At 41.3% G+C, this 12,368-nt stretch overlaps 1 protein-coding gene across 1 annotated transcript in view; it reads right to left on the reverse strand.

Moving 5' to 3' along the window:
- DNAH14 (dynein axonemal heavy chain 14) overlaps positions 1-12,368 on the reverse strand; it is a 2,550,346-nt gene that overhangs the window by 1,044,814 nt on the left and 1,493,164 nt on the right. The window contains 1 exon segment of the mRNA XM_044060213.1: positions 8,703-8,714. Coding sequence (XP_043916148.1) covers positions 8,703-8,714 — 12 coding nt within the window.

Raw genomic sequence — 12,368 nt, forward strand, 5'->3', positions numbered from 1 at the left:
TTTTTAAATGTGTATTTCCAGCTTTCATATTGTCACCTCACAGTAAGACGCTGACCGGTTCGACTCTCAGCTAGAGCATCTTCTGCGTGGAGACATGCGTGAATGGGCGTACCTTCGTTGAAGGTTGTGTGTTAGGGCTGGCAACTCAGCATGTAAAAATCAACTGCCAATCATTAGCGGACTGGAGTTCCGCTGTGTCGACCCCTAACCGGGAAAAGCCGAAAGACACAACATTTCCAGCTTTCATGTCACATGTATATACTAATGTTTGGCAGGCTGATCATTTGTACAGTTGTTTCTTCTCATCTCCATTTGAACCTATGTCACATTTTTCAAGACATTTTGTTTTAATAAAAACCATAAACAAAAACCTAAATACAAAACACCCCCATCCCCTATTAACTTGGAAGAAACACATAAAACTATCTACATCTTCAAAAACATGAAGTTCAACCCTCCAGAAGGGAATAATTGCACCAAATTGAAGGAAGAATCTAAAGGCATTACCTAACCTAAAATTAATGTTACCTTGCTCATGTGCATGCTACAGCCTGTGTTCCCACTTACACTGATTGCTGTCTGTTCTTTTCTGGAAATGTACTCAGCAATGAGTCCTTGCAAATTTCAGTAGAAAAGAATGCACAGCTGCAGACATCTCATCTCCACTAAGACATGCCAGTGGAAAACAAACAAAAAAGCTAATATGTTTGCAGATATAAGAAGCTTAGTATTTTCATGGCTATTATTATTTTGCCTTATTTTTAAAGCCTACATGCTTACAAAAATGCCTGTTTACAGCTTAAGCCAAAGGTAGTAACCTAGACATTCCTCGTAAACTAAAAATAGATAATATTCTAATTCTACATGTAATATATGCACTTTTACACCTTCCCCCACCCTGGCAGCTAAGATCAAAGCATGTGAACATTAAACTTGCTTTTGTCCAACCTATTTTTCTCTTGTTATACTGTTAAAAAAGAAGTTCTGTACTCACCATAATGTTCCATCTGTGTTGTCCATTTTCATTTTTCCTCAACAAAAGGGTTCAGATCTGATTCTTGGATCTGTCTCGGCCACTTTGTAAAGATTCTAGGATCTGAGTTTCAAGCTCATCCCTTACCCATAATGCCCTGACTGCTACAGACCCTCACATCAAGTTTGCTGCTATAATATGTATTATAATCCTAAAATATAATAACAATGCTATAAGAGGAAAGTCGTAGCTGAAAGATCAGGAGCTCATACGGGAACTATGGCTCCTAACAACACTTCTGTTAGATCTCTTCCAAAATCGTGGAAAAGGGGAAGGAGGGGGGAAGTTGAGGAAGAATGAAAATGTACAGCACAGATGGAATGTTATGGTGAGTACATAACTTCTTTATCTGATGTTATCATTTCCATTGATTCCTCAACAATGGGACAGAGTCCCCAGCTATGGTAACCTTGAGTGGCCCTTAGGAAAGGTTGTTCTGGAGCACCACAGAAACAAATGCAACTCTATTCCTGGAAATAATGTCAAATTTGTAATGCACAATAAAAGTATGAGTATTAGGTCAAGTGGCAGCTGCACAAATATCACCAATAGAGCTTTAGCCCAAAAAACTGCAGATGTAGACATTGACCTGGTTGAATGGGCTTTTGTTGTTTTGGTAAGGTTATAACTTTCAAGGAATACACATAGGAAATACAATCTATCCATTTAGTCAGTGCAGTTTTTGAAACTTGTCTTCCCAATTTTTTACTACTAAAAGAGACAAATAACTGATCAGTTTTTCTAAATTCCTTGATCCTGTGAAGGTAGAAAAGAAGTTGTTTATGTACATGAAGAAGATGAAGGGTGTATTCCCTTTTGTTTTCAAATTTGGTGAAGAATACTGGCAAATTGATGACTTGGTTGATAATGGTTTCAGAGGCAACTTTTGGTAAGTAAGAAGGATTTGTGCATAAAGTAACCCTGCCCTTGTGAAATATCAAATACAGTGGTTTGAAAGACAGTGCTTGGAGTTCAGATACTAACCTTGCAGAAGTTATAGAAGAAAGACAGTTTCCCAAGAAAGAAACTTGAGATCTACTTTAGCTGATGGTTCAACGGGAGAAAGTACTAAGGTATGCAAAACCATAGTGAGGTCCCAAGGTGGAGTAGGGTCCTTTACTGGAGGTCTAAGTAAGAAAGTACCCTTAAGAAAGGCCTTACATAATTTAGATGATGCTAAAGGAGAAGAATTATCTCCGAAGTGATAGTTTGAGATGGCTGCTAACTGAACCTTAATAGTGGAAAAACTTGCTCCGTCTTGAAAAATTAAGGCAAAGAAATCTAGAGCAGCTGCAAGCAGGGGTGGTAAAGAAATCTAATTCTCTCTGATAAGCCCAAAAGGAAAACCTTTTTCATTTACTTTTATAAATTTTCCTAGTCAAAGGTTTATGTAAAGAGACTAGGATTCCTGAAACTGGGGAGGAAAGCCTGGAATGTCTAGCCATCATCAGAAATGGAGAAACCATGTGGTCCAACCTGAGGTCTGCAATATCTGAGTGAACTTACCCTGATGAGTGAGATAGGAGTTCTGGACTGGAATTCAGCATCCAAGGAGGGTGTACAAAATGAGACCAAAGGAAGGGCAAAAATACTTGTCGAGGCCAGACGGGGGCAATGAGGATTAATGTACTCTTTAACTGAAGTGCTTTCTGAAGAAACTTGGGGATGACAGGTACGGGAGGGTAAACATAAAGGAGACCGGAGGGCCAAACATGGACCAGAACATCTCTCAGTGACTGTCCCTGAGGTGGGATAAGGGCAAAGAACATACTACATTTTTGTTAAGTGAGGATGCAAATAGTTCACAGCAAGGTTGACCCCATCTGTGAAATATCATGTTTGCTACTGATTAATTGAGAGACCACTTGTAAGGCATGAGGATGGTCCTGCTGAGTTTCTTCGCTAGACTGCTGGGTTTCCCTGGTATGTGTGTTGCTACAAGAAAGAAGTTGGACGAGCTCACCCACTGCCATACTCTCATTGCTTTTCAACAACGGGTGTAAGATTTGGTTCCCCCGTGTTTATTGATATACCAGACTACTGACATGTTGTCCATTTGTATTGCAATAGTCCCTACAGGGAGAAAGCTCTGGAAGACCTGTAATGCTAGAAACACCACTATCATCTCTAGGACATTGATATGCAAATTGGTCTCTTGTGGGGACCATGTGCCTTGTACAGTCTGTCCCAAGTAGTATCTCCCCCACTGGAAGGCTTCCACGGTCAACATGGAGCTGGGGGGAGGAAGGATAAATGGACGACTTTGATCAATCTCCTCAGAGTAGATCCACCAAAGAAGGGACTTTCTGCAACTTCAGACAATTGTATCGGGTAATTTAAGGGATAACAATGAAAAGACCTGTGCACTGCCAGGGTCCATTGCAGAATTTTCATGTGGAAGTGAGCAGTAGGAATTAGAGTTATTGTAGCAGATGTGGACCCTAGATCTTTCAGAATCAGTATTGCAGGGGGAGAAGGAATGGAAAGAATATGTTTCATGTGTGTCTTCAATGTAAGAACTCTGTTTTTTTAGGCAGAAGAGCTAGACAATTGACTGTGTCTAAGTCAGCCCCTATAAAATCCTCAATTTGAACTAGTTGAAGTTGAGATTTGTGCATGCTGATGGTGATGCACAGTGAAAGTGACATATGTAGCAAATAATTCCTGGCTTTTACTAGTAGATGCCTCTTTGGTGTGGTAAGGAACTAGTCTAAATAGAGAAATGGTCTGAATCCAAGCAGTCTCAGGTGAGCTGCTACCACTGCCATGCATTTGGTGAACACTGTTGGGGCTATGGTGAGATCAAAGGGCAGGGCTGAATTGATAATGACTGGCTCCCAGACAGAAGTGAAGACTACCTTCGAGAGTGCCTGTTCATTTTCATGTGATAGTATGCATTTTGAAAATCAATTAAGCACAACCAGTCATCCTTCTGAAGAAGTAGCAGAATGGACTGAACCATGACCATCCAGAATTTGGAATTCTTTACAAACTAGTTCAGATAACTTAGATCCAGTATAGGTCTCAGGTCACCTGTCTTTTTTGACACTAAGAAGAAACTTGAGTAAATTCTAGATCCTGTTTGTTCTGGGGGAACCTCCTGAATGACTCTTTTGTCTAGCAACTTTGTGATCTCTTGAGCTGGTACCTCTGGGTGAAACATTGGTGAGAATTGTACTTGTTTTTTACCAGATATGATCCTTTGCACCTGAGACATTTTTGATGATTAACTAGGCATTTTGGTGCAAGGATAAGCACCCTCCCAACTGCATCCAGAAAGGGACAGTTGGGCAACTCTTCACTAGCACTGAAAGGATATGTCCAAAAAGATTCTCAAGATCCTTGGTTCTGCAGAGCCTGTCTTCCATGGGGGTGATGTTTACCACTGTCGTTATTTCTCCTCTGCCTCTGGCGGAAAATTCCCCATGTGATTCCTGGAAAGGGCCTTGAAATTTTCTGAACTAACTTTTCTTACTGCTGCTTTGGTTCCTAGAGAAAGGTCTCTGACAGGCAGAAAAGTGAATTCTGACAGCAGACAAGGTCTTTCCATCCTGTTCACTGTGGGAGATAGTCTCTTTTACTGTTGGGCCAACCAAGGATGAGCCGTCAAAGGGAACATTAATGAATGACACCTTGAAAGGTTCTGCAAAATTTGCACAATTGCATCCAGGCGTGCCTCCTTATGGATATGCCTGAATTGGCCACCCTCAAAGTAATTTCTGTGGCATGAGAGACTAACCTCATGGGCATGTTTGCCATCAATTGTAGGGTGGCCATTTATGAGGAAAAGGACTTCTGTTCCTCTGCAGACATGGACCCTAGGGCAGAATTAAAGTTTTCTTTATCAAGTCCATCTGTAATCTGATGAAATGTGCTAGGTAGTTCAGCGATTGTAAGGCAACTGTCACTGATGCATACACTTGCTTGTCCAAAGCCCTAAACCCTCTGTTAGGGGGAAATACAGTGGAGCTTTTTTCAGCAAGCTCCTTTTTGGTGGCTGCCACAACAACCATGGCATCTACAGGAATCCCTTGAGTCCAACCATGGCATCTACAGGAATCCCTTCATTCCAGTACTGTCTATCAGCAGGGGTGCTTAAGATTTTGTTGGGGCTTTTAGGGATAGGCTCCACAGAGTCCAGTTCTTTCCAAGCCCTGTGGAAGACAAGGTCTATAAACTCATTCACAGGGGGGTAACCCAAGACGTAGATTGGCCAGACTCACAGGCTTCCAAGAACAGAAATTCCTCCTGGGAAGGGGTTTGGGAACACCAACCACCTTTTTAGTGAAAGATTGCTAAGATGTCTCCAAATGAGACATCTTCAGGTGGAGATCTAGGGGACCCTTACCCCTCATCAAAATCAATGTCTTCTGTGATGGATTCCTGTGGGGAATCCAAGCATCTCCTCTTACACATCCTCTTCTGAGGGACCTCCTCAGTGGGATGTTCCAGAGAGGTATCAGAAAAGACAGGAAGTTCCCTGGTGGGAACTTCCTGGAAGCTCATCTGGGCTGGCTGTCGCTGAGGTGCAGGATGTGTGGACTTAGATACAGGATCCAGAGATGGAATAGGGTATGGATCCAAAGAAGGCGGAGTCAACACTACTTTGAAAAAATGACCAAAACCAGTGAAAGAATATTTCTTTTAATGAAATCACAAAATCTCTAGCGCCTTGGCAATCGGCCTTCCAGGAGATAAGGCCAGTAAAAACGGAACACACCTTATATACCAATATCAATTAAACCATAAATAGTTAATCAATAAAATTAAATAAAACTATTGCATCACAAGATATTTCCAGTTGCATTCTTGGTTTAAGCCAGCAGGTGTCATACTGTCATACTTTAGAATAAAAACAATTTCTTTATGTAGCAGCTTAATTTTCAGGCAAATAACATTAGCAGCTTTTCCAAAATGCAACCTCTTAACTCTGTGTAACCCCCGCCCATGCACAGAATTAAAGTGAGAAGCAATGGGACTTTCTTCGTTCTTATTTTTAATGTCTCGGATGTGTTCCTGCAACCTAACTCTAAAAGACCTCTTACTTTCACCAACGTAAAAAAGATTGCAGGAACACTTGGTTGCATACACTACACCCATTGTATTTAGGGTTGCCACCCCTCCGTTTTTTTTCAAGACTATCTGGAAATCAAACTGATTCTCCGGTAGTCCGGAAAACACTGTACAAACTCCGGTATTCTGTTTCAAAAAGGAAACAGACTATCAGAGTTTGTAAATCGGCTGATTTACTATGCTTTTTTTACAGAAAAGCATAGTAAATCAGCCGAAAGCAGACAGTAGGAATGGGAAAAAATGGCATTCCTCGCCAAATGATGTCATCTTGACATCACAAAATGAGTGTAATGTGGGCAGGGCTACTGATGATGTGAGGGGTGTGGCTTTACTCCAGTTTTAGCCACGATGAAAGGTGGCAACCCTAATTGTATTGCATGTATATTTTGCTACTGGCCTAAATTTATGACCGTTAATACTCTCATAGGTTCATAGGTTCATAGGTTCGTACTAGGCTATCTGCCCTAGGGCATTTATAAGCCTAGCCAGAGTGTATGTGGCTTACACCACCCCTTAGGATGAGAATACTACGCCCTTTTAGGGTTTAGTTTACTATGCCTCTGTCTAGTAGTGACAAAGAGATGACCCCCGGGGTAAACCTACGATCTCCCATCCACTCGTCGAGATTTCTCTTGAATAGAGTCAGTGAGGGGCTCTGCCTAACATGGACTGGGATTCTGTTCCAGAGTGTAGGGAGCCTCTGGGTTATGAATCTGTCCCTCCAGCACGTTCTATTTATTTCTGTGTTGAGGTTTAAGTCACTTGTTCTCGTGGCTCTGATGGATTTGGATTTTCTGAGGTGGAGCATGTCCATTAATTCAGGATTGGACATGGCCTTGTACGTCAGGCACAGATCACCTCTGAGTAGGCGGTATGCGACTGAATAGAGCTGGAGTTTTTCAGTCAGGCAGCATATGACATATGTTTAAGACCCTTTATCCTCTTGGTGAGGAACTTTTGGGGTCTTTCCAACTGCTGCAGGTGTCGGGTGAGATACATCCCAAATGGGGCATTGTACTCAATCATTGGCCTGATAAGAGAAGAGTACAGGGGCACAATGACCTCTCTTGATCTAGATGTGAAACCCTTCATGATAAGGTGGGCAATATAGAAGGTCTTCCTAACCACTTTGGCAATGTGAGTGTCAAATGAGAGGTTACTGTCAACCTGGGTCCCTAGGTCCCTGATTACCTCTTCCGACTTAATGGATTACCGCCTATGTGGTAATTTGTCGGTACCTTGTTTTTCCCAAAGGGTATGACTATACATTTTTGGCGTTTAGCTTAAGGCCATGGCTCTGGCACCAATTATCCATTTCTATGAGGCCTCTCTGAAGGATGTTTGTGTCCGCTGGAGTATCAATTATGGCGCCCAGTTTGCAGTCATCTGCGAACTTTGTCAGCCACAATCCTCCTATGTTTGCCTGTACCTCGGAAAAATAAATGCCGAACAAGAGGGGTCCCAGGACTGAGCCCTGTGGGACACCGCTTGTGACTGGCTTAGAGTCTGACATAGCTCCAGCAACTCTGACTCTGTGGGTTCTGTCCTTGAGCCAGTTTGCAACCCATCTTGTGACATATGGGTTTACATTTAAGCTGGTGAGTTTGCCTTTGATGCCCGAGTGGGGTATTGTGTCAAAGGCTTTTGCAAGGTCAAGGTAGGCTGTGTGAACTGCCTTACCCTCATCAATGGCCTTAGTAACTGTTTCAAAAAGGTCGACCAAGTTCAGAAGGCAGGATCTGCCCTTGACAAAGCCAAATTGGGTAGGATCCAATGTCTGTAGGTCCCCAATGTCTTTGTTTATGAGTTCCATAATGATCCTCTCCATAGCTTTGCAGACCAGGCTCGTCAGGCTTATGGGGTGGTAATTTCCAGGGTCCGTAGAAGCACCGCCTTTGTGAAGTGGGACCACTGTTGCCGTACGCCACTCTTTGGGTATGTATCCTGTGGTAAGGCTAAGATTAAACAGCAGCCTTATGTGTGGGTTTAGTTCCTCTTGGAGTTCATGTAGCACACAGCCTGGGACACCATCCGGTCCCATTGATGCTGTGTTTTTAGCTTTAGAGATTGCGGCTCTCACCTGGGCATCTGAGATGTTAGGGAGGCTACACTCTGCTGGGATAGTTATTTCTCCTTTTGGGGGGTTGGGGGAGGATAAATTTGCACTGAACCTGTCTGCCAGAATGTTGGCAATGTCAGTGGGTTCAGTGTATTTTGTGTCATTTTGGACTAACTCTGAGCATATCTGGGAGTTTCCACCCAGGTTTCTAACATAGCTAAAGAAGGCCTTGTGATTGTCTTTTGTGTCATTTGTGATTTTTCTCTCAAAGTTGGCCTTGGATGATTTTATGAGTGATCATAGTTTTTTGCTAGTACTGATCAGAGATGCCTTTCCTTTTAGGGATTTTGCTCTGTCATGTAGTAGCTTCCTCCTTCTGTTGTAAAGTTTGTTTATGGCTGGGGTCCACCAAACCAGTCGCCTGCCTTTGGGGGAATGGGTCTTGGTTTTATTTGGGATTGCATGATCCATGCATTCTTGAAGGTGCCCATAGAAGGCATTTGCAAGGGATTCAGCAGTGTTGGTTGTGGTTTCCACTGGCCCAGGGGCCTTGAAAGATACCACTTCAGTCTTAAGAAGTGTGAAGTTTGCTTTTGAGAAGTTCTTCACTGTGGTCTTTTGTGCAGGGGGTGGGGCGGGATGTGGATTTCCAGTGAGATTAATTTATGGTCTGATCTTACCAAAGAGGGATGTACTTCGGTGTGGAGCATTTTGTCCCCATGTTTGTGATGATCAGGTCTAGTATATTGTCTCCTCTTGTGGGAATGGTGACTAGTTGTTCCATTGCATTTGAGTTTATGAATTCTAAGAACCTTTGGGCTAGAGTGTTGGGGCTTGAGTAATGTTCCCAGTCTATGTTTGGGTAGTTGAAGTCTCCCAAAATGATGGTATTTAGAGAGACATTCATACTCTCCAGTGTCTTCAGGAAGGCTGTGTGGGGTTCCTGAGTTTGAGAGGGTAGTCTGTAGCATGCTACAAACTGTAAGGCGGTTTTGCCTATGGTTAGTTGCACCTGGATAGTCTCCGATGCTTCGTGCGTTGCCACTAACCTGGAGGTGTGGGTATCTTTGATGAAAATGGATACTCGCCCTCCTTTTGTGGTTCTGTCCAAGTTTTGGGGCCGGAAAGCATGATATGAGGTAAAACCTGATAGTGCTGGGGTGCTCTCAGGAGCCTTGAACCAGGTTTCAGTCACTGCACAGACATCGATGTTCTCCATACTGAGAAGGGCTTCGAGGGCATGCATCTTGAGGTTTAGACTTCTGGCATTGAGCAGCATTACCCTTAGTTTTTTTCCACTTGTGTTTTCTAGGGAGGTAGGTTTGTCATTTGAGCCTTGCCTAAAAAGGCACTATGGGGGTGGCAAGAGCCTTGGCCAATATCCGGAAGTCCAGGGTGACAGGTGCAAACCATCCCTTGCAAAGCAGCGTGGCTTGTCAAGCATGTCATCCCAAGCAGACAGACACTGGATCCCCTTAGAATGACACCAGTAATTAAGCCAATTGTTAAAACTGATCATTTTGTCTTTGTACTGTGGCATCATTCTTGGTGAGGGTAAGATGCTGCTCAGGGTCAGGTTCATACCGGCCTGGGCTACATAATCAGAGAGCTCCTCTATGTCTCTTTTCATGTAGTCCAGGGAGGTACATCTCAGGTCGTTTACACCTGCATGTACAATGACTGAGTCATATTTGTACTTGCTGTGGAGTGACCTGAGTGCTTGTGTTATGTGGTGGATTCTAGCTCCCGACAGGCAGCTTACTGTGACCATCTCCTTGTTCAGTCTGGTGAGCGGGACATCAGTGTGCCTGACTATGGAGTCACCTATTACAAGTGTGTCTGGCATGTTGTTTGGCCTTAAGGGCTGTGACTGTTTAGCACACTGACTTTGTGAACTATGTGTTGCATTTGCTATGTCTTGAGGTGGTGGTTGCTTGGGTGTCTGCTTTGGAGGCCTCTGTTGTTTTGGTAGATTTTTAATCAGCGCCTCCGAGTATGTTTTTGTGTGTTTATGTGTTTGGTTTGCAGTTGTGATAGTTCTATGTGAGACTGGGTTTGTGGTGTGCATGGTTACCTTCTCCTCCTGACTGGTCTTGCCAGTACTTAATTGAGAGAGCTCAGCCTCCAGTTTGGCTATATAGTTGCATCGCTCAAAAAAACTACTAATATATGGGCAAATGGGCAAATAGAACAACCCCCACATGTCCAGTTACCCAACCTACTCATAGTATCACTAGGACTAACACTAGGTATAGAAAATGTTGCATGTACTAACATGTCCTTCCTACTATGTCCCCTTCTAAAGGAGATCAAAGAGACATGCCATAAATTAATAACCTTATGTCTTCCTTCCACAAGAAAAGGCCAGTAATATTTTATGCTATCTATTATGTCGTTAGGCAGTACATTGTAAGATGTAACAAATATCAACACTAGAGCAGTGGGGCATATTATTATTATACCTTATTATATGTGTCTCATTTTTTTTCCTTCAAACAATCTTTCTAGGGCTTTTTTAATGATATCTATACTATATCCTCTTTGTTTGAACATTCTACAAGTATTGAAAATTTACTTCACCAAAACTTCTGCACTACATAGTCTGCTAACCCTTAGCAATTCCCCATATGGGAGAGAATTAAGGACATAAGCAAGATGACAACTACACCCATCCAAAAACTGGCCTCTGTCGCCAAATTTAACTATGTATATATGTACTTATTTTCCCACTCATCTGACCCTCCAGGATCAAATCCAAAAAAAACAACAGAGTTACCACTCTGTATCCCTTCGAATTGCAAACCAGACTGATTTGTATTTAATAAAGTAACAAAATCCTGTACCAAAGATTTACCATTCTTACATAGAAAAATTAAATAATTTATAAACCTATAATAATGCACAACATATTGTCTAAAAAATCTAACCTATACAAAAAAAACCTAACTCAAAATATCCCATAACCAGGTTTGCATACATGGGAGCAAAAGGAGCTCCCATGGCTGTACCTTGAATTTGTTGGTAAATCACCTGGTTAAACTCAAACAAAAATATTAAGAAAACTAAAATAAATAAGCTCAATAATGTAACATGAAACTGGACTATCACCCAGAAAAATTCTAAGGGCCTCCAGACCTAGCAAATGCTTAATATTTGTGTACAGACTTTTAACGGTTAAAGAAATCCAATAAAAATCTTCACCCCAAGACACAGATCTTATTTTTTCTAAGAAGTCAAAAGAATCTTTAATATAGGAATCCAAAGTTACTGCAAACCTAGTTAAATAACAATGCAGCATAATTCCTATATTGTGTAAAAAATAATTACTGGCTGCCACTATAGGTCGTCGAGAAGCCAAATCTTTTTGAACTTTAGGTAAGCAATAAAATTTTGCTAAGGTACAATTATCCACATTAAATTTAACTTCTACATCTTTCTTAGACAAATATCCAAGCCTGTAACCTTTCTTTAGAATAGCTTTGAAATTCTCAACAGCTTGTTCATACTCTACAACACTAGATATAAACTTTACTTTCATTCAAATGATCCATACACATTTTAAGATACTGAGTAAAGTGCTATATTACAATGTTATTGCCCTTATCAGAAGGCTTTATAACTAACTCTTGCCATTTACTCATACTTTGTAACATTTGCCATTCTTGTTTGCTTAGCTTATAACATAAAGCCCTTTTGTTTTTTTAGAAAACTGTCAAAAATATTTTCCACTGAATAATGTATCATTGAGGAAAAATGAAATATTCCCTCATGTCTAAAAGGTGGAATAAATGCATTCCTAACAGGTACCTTCGTAGTGTCCAACTGACAATAAGTATTAACGTCATTACTAACAATTACATAGGAAAAAGAAGACTCACAGGTAAAAAAACTATCATTAGTATCCAAATCAATTTCATCTACACCATTTTTAACATTTTCAACAAACATTTCTTTCTCATCTTCAAAAAGGTTATACAAATGCAATTTACGAACTAACTGAAAAATTTCAGTCAACACCACATGTTTTCAGGAAGTGCAGTTGGTACAAATTTTAAACAACACTGAAGCACTGCAATCTCACTCTGATTTAAAACATGGCCTGATAAATTCAAAATAAAGTTTACACAGTTATCAGCTACGGTATTTTGTAACAACGACAATATTTTACAGACATTAATATTTAGTCCATTTTTGGAGGTTATC

This window comes from Protopterus annectens, chromosome 1.part2 (assembly GCF_019279795.1).
Source record: "Protopterus annectens isolate FY-2018-M chromosome 1.part2, PAN1.0, whole genome shotgun sequence".
Classification (NCBI taxonomy): domain Eukaryota; kingdom Metazoa; phylum Chordata; order Ceratodontiformes; family Protopteridae; genus Protopterus; species Protopterus annectens.